This window comes from Lissotriton helveticus, chromosome 6, assembly GCF_964261635.1.
Source record: "Lissotriton helveticus chromosome 6, aLisHel1.1, whole genome shotgun sequence".
In the NCBI taxonomy this organism is placed as follows: domain Eukaryota; kingdom Metazoa; phylum Chordata; class Amphibia; order Caudata; family Salamandridae; genus Lissotriton; species Lissotriton helveticus.
The window spans coordinates 184,285,309-184,303,162 of NC_136067.1; the positions used below are offsets into that span (position 1 = coordinate 184,285,309).

The 17,854-nt window shown below is 43.9% G+C and overlaps 1 protein-coding gene across 1 annotated transcript in view; it reads left to right on the plus strand.

Annotated features, from left to right (window-relative positions):
* Positions 1 to 17,854, plus strand: part of PKHD1 (PKHD1 ciliary IPT domain containing fibrocystin/polyductin) — a 1,769,028-nt gene that overhangs the window by 37,972 nt on the left and 1,713,202 nt on the right. Inside the window, exons 4-5 of the mRNA XM_078647366.1 lie at positions 3,492 to 3,562; positions 10,159 to 10,260. Coding sequence (XP_078503492.1) covers positions 3,492 to 3,562; positions 10,159 to 10,260 — 173 coding nt within the window. The remainder of the gene's footprint in view (positions 1 to 3,491; positions 3,563 to 10,158; positions 10,261 to 17,854) is intronic.

The window sequence follows — 17,854 nt, forward strand, 5'->3', positions numbered from 1 at the left end:
GTATTTTAGAATCGGTAAATGGGAATTACCTACATCTGGTCCCAAGTGCTGAACAGAGCAGAGGGATGAGTCTTCAGGACAAGAAGAGGAAGTTGTGACTGTATGGACAGTAGCCCATCAGTCTCAATGGCACTTTCTTCCAGTTAAAAAAAAAGAATGCATTTCATGCTCAAACAATTACCGGAATGGTCAATTCAGGTAAAAATTAAACTCAAAGGTTTTGAGTTGTTTTTCCATTGGCTCATGTTACAAGAACTGTCTCTTGTGTTCAAACTGTAGTTCCACAGTGAAAATTACCCAAATGTTCCCCTGTCGACCTCCTGAGATAAAGGGGAAGGTGCCATTCGTGTTTGGGTCGATATACAGCCTGATTCATCAAAGACCCGTTTTGCGAGTCTATAATAGCGAATCATAAGGAATCGCTATTACAGACTCGCAAAACGGGATTCATGTAGGAATCGCAAAAAGAATTGCGATTCCTACACATTCCTTATTTGCGATTAGCAAATTGCTAATAGCAAATAAGGAATAACTCCCCATTCATTCCGATGGACCAAAAGGCCCATAGGAATGAATGGGGAGTATTCCTTATTTGCGATTAGCAATTAGCTAATCACAAATAGGATAGCGATTTAAAGGGTGCCAGGGGTGTCCAAAGGACACCCTGTAGCCCCCTTAAATGCAAATTGAAACAGGTGTTGCGCACACACATGTCCAAAGGACATGTGTGTGCGCAACATGCAACTTAGAAAAATGCTTTTAAAAGCATTTTTCTAAGTTTTCGCTATTTACCACGAGGTTTGACCTCGCGGTAAATAGCGGGCCGAAATGGCGAATTCGCAATTTTTAAATGGATGATGAATTGCATTTAAGGAATCTCAAATAGAGATTCCTTAAATGTAATTCCTCGCAAAATAGCGAAATCGCTATTACCGATTTTTGCATTTGGGATGATGAATCCCAAATGCAAAAATAGCGCTCGCAAAGGGCCAGATTCTCAGAATCTGGCCCTTTGCGAGCCGATTTCGGATTGATGAATCAGGCTGTAAGTTTTTTCCTGTGTAGTTAAATCTTTTCCCAAGCCTACTTGAAACAGGTGCTATGGGTGAACATGAGGAGTAAACCACCAGAAAAGATTAGTGATATTTGAATCGTTGGTGTGCAGATAAGCTCTGATTGACAAATTTAAAGGGGACTAGTCGATCATGATTGGCTGGCCACAAAATTAGCAAAATGTTGTGACAGCCACAATAGTCACAATATAAATCGTTTGTTGGTGGCACCATATTGGTTTAAGGAATTGTGTTGTGTTCCAAGGTGATTTTACTCAGTGAAAAATACTGATCCTGTGCTGGGATTTGATGAACCCTGACTGAGATCAAACTGTTTTCTCTCAATGATATTCTCATAGAGGTTATGGAAGGTTCTTCAGAAGCTAAAATGAGAACACATGTTCTATACATTCACACTATGTTTTGCTCTGCCATGTGAGAACAAAGTCTGAAATTCTGAGTAAAACATGTACTTGTAACATCATTAGCAGCCTGTCAGTTTATTCCCCAGTGCTCTACTACAGCTTCCCCACAGTGTAATTATGAACAACTAGAGTGCTAACGTTCTGAAGTATGACAAAAATGTGGCACACCCGAGGGCCACCTTGATGCAATCATAGCTGTAAAACTGAAAGTATTTCCTACAGAGGATACTGCAGCAAATGTAGAAATGAGGGGTCTCTTTTCATCAAACAAATCATGGTTAGTCCTCTAGAAGGCTTAAATGAGGAGCCATTATTTTTTTAAGAGTTCTCAAAAATATTCCTCATTCATGTCCATACAATATTACGAAATGCAGAGTGAAACACGTACTTTCAACACCAGAAGCAGTCCATCAGTTAACTCCCTAGCAATCAGCAGCAACATCAGCACAGAGTTCTGATGAACAAGTAAAGCCCTGACATTTTGTATTCAAGACAAAACTGAGGCAATCCTGAACACCATTTTGTTGGCATTGTAGCTGTTTTATTTAAAGTCTCTTCTGAAGGGCAGGCTCAAGTAAATGAGTATTGAGGTGTTAGTGCAGGTGTAAAACCAGCAGATTCAAAATGTGAGGGGATGTTCTTTTTTAGTAATTTGAGGTGCATGCATTTTTTCAACGGCTAAAATAGTAAAAATGGAACATTTGTGCATCGCTACATCATTCTCCTTTTCACATCTGTTTAAGCATGCTACTCATTTACTCATTCACTTAATAAACCAAAGGTCAAAGTGACGCTATAGGTGTGTGTTGAAATGAAATGTGATCCAATGTTAAAAAAAACCAAACCACTGAAATACACCGGTTATAGTTTAGTCCGTTAACTGTAACTTGTGCCCCATCACTCACTGCTTATGAACTCACATATTACATAACTCATGACATGTTGAATGATATAGTTGACATCACTCATTAGATTTTCAAATTACAAATGAGTACTGCTGTCTTCAAGGTAACATGTGAGAACATAAGCAGTGGATTAGGGAGCACAGGTTCTCTTATCTATGCCATAATTCTCTTGATTGCTCTATTGTTCACTGGTACTGATATATGCGGATGTACGTTGTTACAACGCATGCTTTTACTACGCATGCCTTTACAACGCAGGATTTACAATGCAAGTCGTTACAACGACTTGCGTTGGGGGGTGCTGGATAGTGAATAGTTTAATTTACTATTCCAACTCCAGTCCCTGTGGATATAAGGGAAGGTGTTTGATACTAAATTAAACTATTACCTATCCTAGAGCGCCCCTCAGCGCAATTCGTTGTAATGACTTGCGTTGTAAATCCTGCGTTGTAAAGGCACTGCGTGGTAAAAGTTGCGTCGTAAAGGATGTTTCCCGATATATGCGTGCAGATGAATGTTTCTTTATCACTGCACTCTTTATTACCTGCCCTCCTCTCTCTTTTTCCTGTTTTTCTGTAGTTACTTTTTCATTTCTCCTGCCATTTCACCCTCCTTTCCCGGTTCCCGGTTACATCCTTCCATTCTTAACCTTACTTTCACAAGGAGACTCTAGGGTGACTTTTTCCCTGCCCTCTATACACCAGCAACAATGAAAATTACAGAGTGAATCTTTGTTTGTTGTTGCTGCTGGGGGAATGTCACTGTGTTTGCACATGCCAAACAGCAGGCTGTACCTAAACAGCAACTGCTGTACAATGTTTATGCTAGAGAATATCCATTGTGGGTCGCTTGGACCCCCTGGAGCATAACAGGGAACATTGGAGCCTGTTCTACATCTCCAGAACAACCATAATGTACTACATTTCTCCAAGCTCAAAATTGTCTAATGAATGCAAGATTTATATATTTACAATGCTGTTCAAATTCTTGTAGCTACCTCATGAGTCATCAACTTCCCTGTTTCTTCATTTGTTGACTGCATCCATCATGCAAGGAATAAGTATCACAAAGGGAAATCTCAGTAACTCTTCCAACCTCTTTTGTTGCAGCGCTGCGGTGACAAAGGACGCATGGTTGATCAGTGCAAAACAGGAATTGTTCTTGTATCAAACCCACCCAGGTACTGTGCATCTGCACCAGCTGTTGTCATTAGTTTCTTTCTGAATTTTAAAGAATATGAAACTTGATGTGGTCTTGGGTTAGTTTTGCCATTTCTTACTTTCTGAGCTCTTTAAATAAGGGAACCAACGTTACCCTCAAGAATGAACTTCGACTCTCTCATATCCAGACACTATTTATGAGTAACTACAGGTTAATATTGCAACTAATGGGTTGCTAACTAGATGTTCTATTGTAACTGTTATTATCTGGCTTAATATCTAACCCAGTGGTTGTTTACCGTTTGATCTGCGACTCACATCTGAAACACTGATGAAAGCCAGGGACCCAAGCCTAAGCAATTCCTACAATTTGAAACTCAAAGGGTGCACGGAAATGTAGTGTCTTGCAAATTAGAAATGATGGAACCCTTTTGGCTGCAGATGGACTCCATAGAACTGTGACGTAAGTGTTAGAGCGGAATGCACTGTAGGCTGATTTAGAATGTTGTGTTTACAGTTGCACTTAGACGAATAAAAATGTGTAATACTAAGCTCTGTGTGTGATGCACTCCTTTGCGGGTACCCAGGCTGGGAAGAGTGCTACTGAAGTTACAGAAACAAGCATACAGCAAACATGCATCAGTTGGTGCTGCCAATTGTCTATACTAGATTCTGTTTGCTGGCATTGTTCTGCTCGCACAAATCAAGGTAAGGTTGCCAACTTAACGTTTAGCATCCAAATTTCAACTACTTTCATATTTGCAGAGTATTCTAAACTGGTCAATTTTTCATTTTTGAAACCTTTCCATGGCCTTCTTAACACTAGGATGTTGTAGACATAGAGATATTAGCTGGCTGGACTTTTGACTTTGCCTCACCTTTTTATGTTCTGAATATATATGCAGCTAAATGTTGCATTATGCAAAACAAACCATAAAATACATTGAGGAATTGCTTTCCTGGAGGTCCGGCACTAACTTTGGCAGTATTTCTACCTGGCAGCCGCTGTCCCGCTGTGTCCCCGACGCCCGCTGCTGCACCGTTAAGATCCTTGGTGCGGCCGCCGTGAGGTGTGCGGGCTCAGTGGGACTTTAATCCCCACAACTCTAAGCGGCCGGAAGCCGCGCATGGACGGAACGCGCTAGGAGGCGCATAAATTCAAGACACATACCCTGCTGAGGGGGAGCTTTCCTTGAGGTCCGGCGCTAACTTTGGCAGTATTTCTACCTGGCAGCCGCTGTCCCGCTGTGTCCCCGACGCCCGCTGCTGCACCGTTAAGATCCCCGGTGCGGCCGCCGTGAGGTGTGCGGGCTCAGTGGGACTTCAATCCCCACAACTCTAAGCGGCCGGAAGCCACGCATGGACGGAACGCGCTAGGAGGCGCATAAATTCAAGACACATACCCTGCTGAGTGGGGAGCTTTCCTGGAGGTCCGGCACTAACTTTGGCAGTATTTCTACCTGGCAGCCGCTGTCCCGCTGTGTCCCCGAGGCCCGCTGCTGCACCGTTAAGATCCCTGGTGCGGCCGCCGTGAGGTGTGCGGGCTCAGTGGGACTTCAATCCCCACAACTCTAAGCAGCCGGGGGCCGCGCATGGACGGAACGTGCTAGGAGGCGCATAAATTCAAGACACATACCCGCCTCGCGGGACGCCGGGCGAAGCCCGGGCTAAGGGCGGGTCGTCTATGGCCGTCCAGGGCCGGACAAGGCTGGGCTGGGCCAGCCCTCTAAAGCCCTCAACCTCCGGTAAGACCACCGACGACCTCATTATTCGGATGGAGGAGAACCATCTTATATTTAGGAATATGCTGAAAACCCTCTTATTTCCCTAAATCATCGGGGATGAATTGGACCACTGAAGCGCTGGGATGCCTCCGGGTAACCATGCGCTATACAAATGAGTAGTCATTCATTCATTATAATTTACTTGACAGATTATGGTACACAACCCTGGTATGGAGGGGAAGCGTTGCCTTACCTCAGCTGCTGTCGGGGAAAAACCAACTGGGACCCTTGATGGCTTTTTCACAAGAGCAGCTGGGGTTGTGGGGAGAGAAATCGCATTGACGGAAAAACGCTTGTCGATGGAGCTCTTGAGCGCAAAACGCTCCTCTCTAGGTGACTTGATAAATGTTGTTTACCCGCCCAATATTGAACCTACTACCCTACTCACCTGTCGCCCCATTGACCTGGAAAATCTAGACCTACAGTTTGATTATTTGGCAGGGGACGAAGTTGTTCCTATTATGAATGTTTCATCCTGTAGCAGTGCATCCTCAGAGGGCTTTTTTCCGATAGAGCCTAGGAAAAGCCTACAGCCCATAAATACTCAAGCTACCACAGAAAAGGTATCATCTTGTCCCATGTTAATTGGTAAAAGGAAGAGGGGTGGGGCCCGTCAACCGGGTAGGAAACCTAAGATATCAAAGTTATCTGGCACTTCAACTGCAACGTCTTTAAAGAAACCTTGTATTGCAACTGTTACGATCTTTTACTCTTCCTTTGATTGAAAGACTGAAAATCATAAATGGGAAGCTTGATGCCCTGAGTGAATTAGCCAATGATAATACGCGTAGGCTTGATACTTTAGCACTTCCAAAGTCTACTACTGACAGGGGGAAAATCCATAGCAACAACCTAGAATCCAAAGTCACTGTAGCTAGCATCGTAAACACGGACCCCATAGGCTGTATTAGAAATTCTGCTCATATACCGAAACCATCATCTAGTAAAACTCCTGAAACTACTATACATACTATACCTTCATCTGGGATAAAAGAGAATAATGGGGGGGGGGTTAGTACAAGTAAGTAAGGAAGAGCGGGTTTCCTTGCCAGTGATCAATCTCCCGCCAGAATCGGCACCCCTAGTATTAGTGCTTGTGAATGTTCCTGCTCTGAATAAAGGCACGAGGGAGAACTTTGGCCAACTAAAAAACAAGGCGGCCCACTGGATTATAAATAATACCGCAGAGGGCAATAAGATATGGCAAGACATTATTATGGCCCGTTGAGTGTCATGGATAGGGAGAATGAAAAAGAACAAAGCTGGGGATTGTATTGTATTACATTTTAAAAGACCAGACCCAGTAAGACGTATCATCAGTGAGTCTATATTTCATTCCAAGTCACGAAGGAAGGGTATAGAGATACTCCCACTTGATTACTTTTATAGGGAGCTGAACAGACCCAATCCAAGCAGAGAATTCAATCAGGGTTGCACCAGGAACTACCACATATCAATTAGGCAGGGCTGGGAATACCCCAGAAAGTTCTATCCAAACCAGCTATGTAGAGGAACTGATAGGCAGGCTCCAAGAATTGATGGGGTTAATCGCTACTCAGTTCTGAGCGGTTTGGATGGAGTCGACTGACGTCCAACCAACGAAGCTGGGGATGTTCATAGCCGGGGTGCAGATACAGCGACAGAACAGATAGTGGTATCTAGTGAGGGCGACCGCCAGAAGGAAATGATCATGCTAGAGCCATCAGGGGTATATCTACAGAAGGGGATAGGACAGATAATGATAGATAGTGAAGGTGATTGTCAAATGGAAAATTCCCTGCAAGAACCATCAGGGGTACATTCACAGAAAGGGACGAGGTTTGCTTTCTGGAATATCGCGGGTCTTTGCTCAAAGATAAATAACCCAATCTGGTCTGACTTCATTAAAGACATTGATATATTATGCCTGTAGGAAACTTGGTCTCCTGAAGCCATCCATATTGATGGTTTCAAAACACACCATGTACCAGCAAGCTCTTCCAAGCATGGGAGGTGCAAAGGTGGGCTGACTGTTTACGTAACTAATTTGATGAAGGCAGCACCTTGGTGGATTCATGCAGTAATTATCAAATCATTGTAATCCAGGTGACCCCCAAGGTTGAGGTAATAGTCATTAACATGTACAACAACACTGAAAAGGGGAAGGTAAATGATATGATGAACTCCCTTACAAGGAAGTAAGGTCCTTGGTGGACAAATCAGCGAGGGATTCTATTCTTATTTGGGGAGGTGATTTTAATCATTATCTTTGCAAGCAGTACCAAAGTGGTTGCGGTGATCATGAAAGGTATAAATCTGAGAATCAACCTCACTTTTCCCACAATAATGGGGGTGAATCATTAAATGAAATAATGGCCTCTTTTGACATGGGTTTTGTTAACATGCAATGTAGGCCTCCGGTGGAGTTTAGCCCCACATATGAGGGGAGAGGGCATAGTACGCTGATAGATTTTATCACCAATTCCCACTCACACTGGTTAACAGATTTTGTAACCCATATGATTGGGGTGAGTGACCATCTCCCACTTAACTTTGGAATCCAGCTTCCTGAAAATTAAGATTGTACGCTGGTAGAAAGATTGGCCTGGACAAGCAACTGTATCTTAAGCAGACAAAATGGGTATGCTCTTAGCTGGTCTCTGAGTAACCCAGAGGTCACCAGTAGTAACATAATAAGACAAGCTCTAAAGCCCATTAATACATGTCTTCAGGAGGGGGTATCAGATTCAGAAGTTCTGGACTCCTTTTTTAATATTACAAGGATTATTAAAGCGAATCTTCAGCGTCCCTCCAGTGCCAGGAAACCGTCCAAAAATGGGTGGTTTGATTCAACGTGCACAAAGTCTCATGTACAACTAAAGAGGGCTTTGAGTAAAAACCCAAGAAATCAGGCAGAAATTATACAGTGCAGGCGTGACTATAACTTGGCAAGGAAGTCACGGAAACGCAACATTAAGAACGAGGCCTGGGTGAACTTATATGAGGCTTCTCTGAAAAGGGATGGCTCTGCCTTTTGGGCAGCTGTCAAGGCCCCGTTGTTTAATTCAGGAGACAAGGCAAGAATGGAAGTAGCGATATCAGAAGATTCTTGGATAGATTTCTTTGCAGAGGTCTATAACCCAGGTGGAAAGCACAAACTGGTAGATATGGGGAGTAAAACCCAGGGGCGTGCGGGGGGTAATTTTGTGCCAATTGATTTACAGGTTAGAGTAACCGAAATTATAGATGCCATCAGTCAGAGTAAGGGCAATAAAGCTCCGGGAGCAGATGGTATCCCTATAGACCTATTTAATCACCAGATTGAGCTATGGTCTCCGCTACTCAAGCGTGTGCTTGACGCTAGTTGCAAACTGGGCTTTATAGACACCTGGGCGGAATCAATAATTATCCCCATATTTAAAAAAGGGACCCGGGAAAATCCTTCCTGCTATCGCCCCATATCCCTCCTGGATTCCTTTATGAAAATCACAGGGAGGGTAGTTTTGAATCGTTTACAACAATGGGCTGAAGAGGCCAATATCTTATCCCCTGTTCAATATGGGTTTAGGGAGGGACGGGGCACTCTAGAACAGGTACTAAATTTTTCTCTGCTCCTGGGAAAATACACCCAGGCTAAGTGTGGCAAACTTTACGCAGTGTTTGTCGATCTAAGCGCTGCGTTTGATTGTGTTATCCATGACTGCTTGTGGCAGATTTTGAGGGACATGAAGGTGGAAAAAGTGCTAATCTCCTTTCTAAGACAACTCTATGCTGGGGCTAGCCTTCCTGTTCAAAATACTATGCTAGACAGATTTAAACACTTTTCCCACTTTGTATGTGTGCAGCACAGTGCAGCATGCAAGCAAAGTAAGAAAAGAAAGGAGAAATAAAAACAGTTCTCTCTTAATGCCTCATTTGAAGTGGCGTTAACTTTTGGTGCTAAACCCTGTCTACAATTGTTTCTAGATATGGTTTCTCATCAAAGGACATAGGTGGTTGCATCGGAATGCCTATGTACCACCCATGTAACACCCCCATGGCGCTAAGTAATGCAAAGCAGTGCTTTGCCCTGCTCTGCCTCACTTTTAGGGCACTTTCCAGCGCAGAACAAGTTATGAGCTGGTAGTAAATTCAGACAAAACATTTTGTGCTGGTTAGCATCGCTTTTGTGACGCTAAACCAGCGCAAAATGTTTGTAAATCTTCCCTAAAGTATTTAGATAACTTTGCCCCGTGTAATAACTGTGCAAGGGTAATAATGTCATACAACTTAGCCTAAAAATCACCAAATTGAAAATAAAGACTCCTAAAATCTCAACGTTTCCTAAAGTATTTACCAAGCAGTATTTTGAACTATTTTAAATGTCTAAATCCTATTGAACTAACTTCCTACAAATTTTAGTTCCAAGTCCGTGCATCTTTGGGGGCAAGTGCTTGGTAATGCTATTTTTCAAAAATATTTCTTTGCGCTTTGCTTTTTAGTTTGTTTCCATCAACACTGAACATTCCTGTAGCATCCAATTCTATCTTTTCTTATAGATCTATAGTTTATTTCTGAAATGAAATCGTGTGTACCTCCGAAACTCCAAAGTATACTCTTTTCCTATTTTTCTTCTTAATACATTCTTGCACCCCACAATATTCACTGTGGGATTGGTCATGTGCTGCTTATGATCCTCACTGGCCTTTTTTTACTTGTGGAGTAGAGCAATCACTCATTTATCCTTAGGGGACTTCATTCATGTGCCCTCATCCTTGTTGTCTATTTCATTGCCACTGATAAAATTGTAAAATTGTCATTGAATGAAACTAGTGCCTGTGAGGCATTTCATGAACATGTGTCCTTTCTTCTAGATATCCTGTCTGTAGTTCCAGTTAATGGCAGTCTTGGAGGAGGAACAAATATTACAATCAGCGGAGATTTCTTCCATCATCCATCAAATGTAACCATTGCAGGTAATACTTTAATGCCCATTTACTCTCCTTTGTATCTTCCATCACACATTTTACTGTATGTATTTAAAGTTATTTTTAGAGCGTGCCCTTTGGTAGAAAGCAAGAGAGCACTGAACAAGCTCGGTACACTATGGGGAAATACTTTTACTTCTGAATGGACTTGTGTTAGATCTGTCATCCTTAGGGCGGTCCTCCCCCAACTTTTTGCCTTGTGTCTCCCATTTATGTTGACTCTTTTTTGTTAGCATCAGGACTGTGAGCACATTACCACTGCTAACCAGTGTTAAAGTGCATGTGCTTCTCGCCTAAACATGAGGATATTGGTGTGTACCTGATTGGCATATTTGTGGTACTGGTAAGTCTGGTGTTAAGTGGTATACCATATACCGAGGGCCCGTACTTCAAATGCTATTAGTGAGCCGCAGCACTGATTGTGCCACCCACATAAGTAGCCTTTCAAACCTGTCTCAGGCCTTCCATAGCAGTGCCTGTATGTGCAGCTTACTGCTACTTCAATTTCGCATTTAAACCTACTTGCCAAGCTTTAAACTAATGTAGGTCCTAAGTAAACCTAATGGCAGGGTGCTATGAAAGTAAAAGGTAGGACATGTACCTTTATGCTTTGGTTGTCCTGGTTGTGACAAGAAGCCTATTTCATTGTTCACTAATGTGTGGCCTACCCTTCTCATAGGCCAGCATTGGGAATTCCTTAATATACTTTTAAGCTGTAATTCCCTATCAGAGCGGAGTAGCTTCATCATATTTGATATGTTTGGAATGGTAATGATAAATCCTCCTTACTGGTGAAGTTTGATTTAACATTACTATTTTAGAAATGCCACATTTAGAAAATGTACATTTCCCTGTAGTTTCTGTGCTTTGAGCCTGACAGCCTGTCTCCAATACATGTCTGGGCTGGGTGACAGCTGCACTTTGTGAATTCCCTCTAGACAGCTACAAAGATAGGATTGGCTGGGTGTGAAAGAGGACTCATATGAATTAATCTGCATTTTGATAGCTTTTCTGGGCAGGAAGGGGGAGAGTTGGCTCACACTTACATCTGAATAGGCTGTGTCCTCTTGACACACACAGCTCAGATTTACCCCCACAGGGTTAGCCTGGCAGACAGGACTGGATTGAAAGGGATTCCTGTGTACTTCATAGAGTTTCTTTGAAGTCATCCCCTATATCAAGGGCACCTTTGGGTATATGTACTGGGGCTCTCTCCCTACCAAACCAGACACTTATGGATCTTGAAATGAACCTCTCTGCTGTGCTGCTTAAAGGACACAACTGGACTGCTTTTATGGAAGGACTGCTTTTCTGTGTGTTGCCCTTCTTCCTGCTGTTCCCTGACTGCTGGAAGGACTCTGCCTTCCCTCCAAGTGATCTCCATGGGCTTGCTGGCTTGCCTCCTGTTCTTCTGAAGTCTCAGGGACACAAAAGACTTCCTAAAATTATGCTGGTGCTGCTGAACCATGCATTCTGTGAGTCTTGCCCTTGCTTGAGGTGCTCCCTCCAGGCTCCGGGCCTAAAAAGTGGGTTCTGGACTTTGGATTTGCTCCTGTCCATTGTAACCTTTTGACTGCTTGTGACCTCCAAGCACTATTTTTGATGTAATTTTTAAAAATTCATATTGCGACTTCTGCTGATTGGATTTTTGTTGTTTTGGTCTTGTTTTACTCAGAATAATATTCTCTATTTGTTTAAACTTTATGGTGTATTCATTGTGTTACTGTGTGTGTGTGTTGCACAGATACTTTACACATTGCCTCTTTAGAGAAGCCTGACTGCTCTATGCCAAACTACCAGAGGGTGAACACTGGTTTTCATATTGTGTATCTAGCTCCCCCTGACTAGAGTGGTGGTTCCGGCCTGGCCTGGGTACATACCTCAGGCAACCAGGAATCCCATTTCTAACAACTTGATTTAAAAAAAAAGTGCCCTAACCTATTCCTGCAAATAACCACTTACAATGCAATTTCTATTTATCGAAGCCTGTTTTACTTCATTCACCATCTGGTTAATCACTAATCGCAAGAAAGCACTATACTTATCAAGTACAACCTGTCAAAAATGGCATTTGTGGCTCCTTTATTCTTTTTGCATATAAAAGAATACACCCCGAGTAGGAGTTTGCAATACATAAATTGTATCCATAACATAAGAATTACTATTTGAAGAGTGTTTTTTTCATTCACTTCACCCAATATGACACAGCATTCTGGTTGCTTAACCCCTTTACTATTCTAATACTATATGAGGAAAACCACCAACACACCAAACAAGATGCCTACATCAGTTCTGTGACATACACAACATTGATACATACACCACAACCTGGCACCCAAGATCAGTTTGTAAACAAGACACCAATGAATCCTATGATTCGCAAAACCAGAATATAACCATTTCTGCTTTCTGAAACTGTACACACCAATTCAGAATTGTGCTGGTCTATAAATGAGAACTCTCCTCTACATTCAAAATTGTGCCTCTATCATTTTCATGACATACAAGGTACCGAAGTTCACTCATCGTCATGCACTGCCTCCATTACTCAGTACCCTTTCAAAAATGTCTGATTCTGACTACCCAGTCACACAGATCAGACTAAAACCAAGCCTACCTTTCCTGAACAGATTGCACCAAAACCAGCTCTTCTGATAATGGAACCAGCAGGCTATTTCTGGGTAAGTGTTAGATGTTGTGTCACTGGTGGACTGGGATGTGAGCCCTGGTCAAGCAGCAACCACGATCATAAGGCACAAGCAAACCCCAAATAAACATGTGCTCACCCCCTTGGTAGTTTGGCACAGAGCAGGCAGTCAGGAAATGTGTAAAGTATTTGGGCAGCACTTCAAACAGTATAACAGTGAAGACACAACACAAAAAAGGACTCCACACCATGATAGAAAAATAGAGCAGAGATTAAAAAATGAAATAAAACCACAATGACAACAATCCAGTCAGAGGAACTGGAGATATGTGCTAAAGAATAATGTAAAAATAGCTCTTGAAAGTGCAAACTGCAAACCGTGGAAAGTCAAAGGTTCAGGCCAAACCGCGATAAAGCACAGGTCAGATACAGGCCCAGATTAGTCCTACTGAAGTCTTACCTTCTCAAGTTTTGTGTCAAGAGCCCCATTCGCATTGGAGAGGGTCGGAGGGAGCAAGGAGTGTCTCTGGCTGTGGTCAGGGTGGCATGAAGAGCAGGCTGGGTTTTGTGGATATTTAGGCTGGAGCTTCACTGTAGCAGTCCTCAGTGAGTGATCGATGATTGCTGTGCAGAGAGATGGGCTGGTTGCAGCTCTCAATGAACTTCGGTGCGAGTGGCGAAGTTACAGTGCGAACGGGCCCGTTGTGGTCGCAAAGAGCCCAAAAGCTTGATTTCAAAGCCTATGAGCAACACAAAAGTGTCCAGGACCTGAGCAGCACATCTTAGGGGTCAGGAACGTGCTGTTTGATGGGTCCAGGAGCTGGTTAGGGAGCCTTTACGTTCCTAAGGCTCAGATCAGGAGGCCAGCAGACTAGCCCGTAGTCATTTGTGGTCCTGGGTTCAAGATGAAGTTGCAGGTCCAATTCTCCAGGCAATAGGGTAGCAGGCAGCAGGTCAGTACAGCAGGGCAGTAGTTTAGAGCAGCAGTCCAGCAGAGGAGCAGCGCAACAGTCCTTTTTTCCTGGCAGAGTGTCCATGAATCCAGAAGTGTAATGAATGTTTGGTGTCTGAGGTCCAGTATTTATACCCAGGTGTTCCTTTGAAATGGAGAGAAGCTTCCATAGGTTTCTATGTGAAGTCCCCAGAAATATGGGTCTCTAATTGGCTGAGGTATGTACCTTTGTCCAAGTAGGGACCCTTGGTTCTAGTCAAGGTAGGGGGATACACACTTTAGATAACCCCTACTCACTCCCTTGGCAGCTTGGCATGAGCAGACAGGCTTCTCCCAAAGGCAATGTATAAAGTATTTGTCCTCAAACACACAGTACCACAGTGATAACACCACAAATGAACACCACACCAGTTTAAAAAAATAAAGTATTGTCATCTAAACTCAACAAGACCAAAACGACGAAAATCCAGCATACATGTATTAGAATATGACTTAGAAATTATTACAGCAATGATTAAAGCAAGAATGGACCTTCTAGAAAAAAATAGCTCCATCTGGTGCTATTATGACTTTGGGACAGCAATAAATCCAAAGTATGGCGCTGACTGCTAAATGTGCAGAGTCGGACATGAAGTCAATTGGACTCCCAAACAAACACTACCTTGGAAAACGAAGTCTATGATGATGCATGGTGTTGTGGAAGTGAGGCGTTGGTGCAGAGGTGGAGGCCGGCTCCCTGGCTGCCATGGGGAAGTGAGGTGTCATGACCGCAAGGAGGTGACATGTCGAATCCAGGACAGGGGAAGTCGGTTGCGTCAGCGGTGAGGCGTCTGTTCCGGTGAGACAATGAAAAGTCGGCGAGTTCATAGAGTCACCATCAGCGGTTATCGGCGCCTCAATAACTGGATGCAGGCACTGGTGGTGACGATGTTGGTGTGAGAGTTGGCATCGGGAAGGTGATAACTGCAGGGATGGCAGTGCATCGAAGGGCGCCAGAGCTGCGGTGCAGGCAGGGATGTGCATCGGGCGCTTTACAAGCAGTGCCCCCGGTCTCTGTGTAGGTTGCGTCATTATGGCAGCAGCGCTGATGACTTCAGAGATTGTTTTTTTGTTTCTTTTAGGTGTCTTCCAGCTCCCAACAGCAGAATTAACCTCTAGAGGCCCAAAACTGGAACAGGCACCTCCTGTCAGGTCAGGACACCCAGCAGTGGAGTTCAGGGGAGCTGGTGGTGACGTCTTTGTGTCCCTGAGACTTCAGAACTGGAGGCCAGCACTCACATGCCCTTGGAGATTCTTTGTTAGAAATATGGGTCTCTAGTTGGCAGAGGTAGGCACCTTTGTCCAAATAGAGACCCTTGTGTCTAGTCAGGGTAAGGGAGATACACACTTTTGATAACCCCTGCTCATCCCCCTTGTTAGCTTCACATGAGCAGACAGGCTCATCCCAAAGGTAATGTGTAAAGTATGTCTACCAACACTCAAAGTAACACAGTGAAAACACCATAAATGGACACCACACCAGTTTAGAAAAATAAGGTATCGTTTTCTAAACTCAACAAGGCTAAAGCAACAAAAAATCCAACATACAAGTATTAGGAAAAATGGCTTTCAAAAGGTTTTAGCAACTGAGTCCATAGAAAACTACGGATGCGTGAATTGTTGCAAAGTACTGGGCGTTGTGACAAAATTCACCGAACCAAACAGCCGCAGCAATGGGAAGCGTTGAAAAACAAAGAGTTACTTTGTTTCCTGAGAACTTAGTGGATGCGATGCAACAGTTCTGCTGGGCATAGGGGAGCGGTGTGTTGGGTCCATCTGTAGAGGGGAGCGATGCGTCGATTCTGAGACGACTCCGATCCACAGGTGATGTATCAGGGAAAACTTGCTGCACAGGGCAATGTGTGGAAATCCGGAATGCGTCGGCAAACGATGCAGTGTCATTGAGCGACGCTACGTGGATTTCTTCAGCTGTGATCCCTCAATGCATCGATTATTGGAGCTGCGACATGCGCTGTGTCAGATTCGAAAAATGAGGCGGCGGTACGGGAGAGCCTTCTCGCACCACGGCATTGCATCGGAACACTGTTGCAAGAAGAGCGATACTCGATTTTCTTGTTGTTTTGTTGCTTTCCAGTTCACCCCAGCAAAAACAACCTCCAGATGCCCCCGCACAATCACAGGCATTTCTTGGCAGGTCAGACCCCCGCAAAGAAGTTCAGGGGAGCTGGGTTGAAGCCTTCGTATTCCTGAGACTTCAAAACAGGAAGCAAGCTCTACTCAAGCCCTTGGAGACTTTAATCAAGCAGGTGACACAGCACACAGCAAAGTCCTTCTCCTTTCCTTGACAAAAACAGCAACTGCAGGCCAACCCCAGACACACAGCAGGGGGAGTACTTCTCCTCAGTTACTCCAGTTCTTCTCCTTGGAAAAGGTTTCTCTGGATTCCAGATGTAGTCTACGGTTCAGGGGTTTTAGGTCTAATACTTATACCCTAAAATGTCTTTGTTCTCTTTGTGCAGAGAAGCCCTGTGCTCAGTCAAAACCAATCATGTCCTCTCTGGTGCAGCTTCCTGGCAGGAGGTGGAGACAGCATTATGGAAAACATACCAGGCTCAATTTCCTCCTCCTACTCTAAATGCATCCCAGGCCTATTCAGCCCAGCCCTGACTCATCCAGACTCTCTGGAGCCACTGCACCTCTTCAACCCCTGTCACTCCACAGTCAGACAGCCAATACACATCCTAGCAGAGGCACACTAGATGGCTAAGCAGGAAAATACCTACTTTCTAAAAGTTGTATTTTCAATCACAGAATGGAAAAATCACCCTCACTAAAAGATGCTTAAACTTTATTTTTCTATCTTGTTCCAATGGGAAGTTATATTTATAAGATGTTATAAATAAACTTCCATTCTGTCCTATGGGGAAAGAAAGCCTTTTAAACAATCAGTGCTGCAGGCTCGCAAGTAGCATTTGACTTACAGGCCCTGGCACACTTAGTACACTTTACTAGGGGCTTACCAGTAAATCAAATTATACAATCATGGAGAACCCCCCCTACTGTTACAACAATTCTACAGGGAGCACTTGCACTTGGCACTGATCAGCAGTGGCAAAGTGCCCAAAGCATCTAAGCCAGCAAAACAAAATCCAGAAAAGCATAAAAATACAGGAGGAAGAGGCAAAAAGTCTGGGGAAACCACGCCAAAGATGCCAAGTCTAACATTCTTCTTCAATCAGGTTCTAAGCAAAGTCCACTCTTTGTCCTTTCCTTGGCAGAAGCAGCAACTGCAGGCTAGCCCCACACAGCAAACAGCAAAGGGGTAGTATTCCTCCTCACAGCTCTCCAGTTCTTCTCCTTGGCAAAGGTTCCTCTTAAGTCCAGAAGTGATATCAAGTTCTGGGTTTTAGGGTCCATTACTTATAACCATTTTGTCTTTGTTCTTCTTCGTGCCAGGGTCTCTGAGCCCAGTCCAAACCAGTTGTGTCCTCACTTCTGCAGTATGACCACAGGGGCGGAGACAGCATAGTGCAAGGGAGACAGGCCTTATTCAGATGCAAGGAAAAACTCCTCCCACTACTCTAAATGCAGCCAAGGTCTATTAAGCTCAGCGCTGAGTTATCTCCCCACCCCCCCCCCCAGTGGCTATCTGCAGAGAATGCACATCCCTAGCCCCTGCCCAAACCAGGCAGTGACAACTAGAATGGTTATACCAGAAAATGCCTATTGTCTAAAAGTGGCATTTCCAAACACACAATTTAAAACCACCTTTACTAAAAGATGTGATATGAAATTCTGAGTTTATAGAGCTACTTCGGTGGGTGGCACAACCAGTGCTGCAAGCCCACTAGTAGCATTTGATTTAGAGGCCCTGGCACACCCAGTGCACTTTACTAGGGACTTACCAGTACATCAAATATGCCAATCCTGGACAACCAATCATAATAACAATTTACACATGGAGCACCTGCACTTTGACTCTG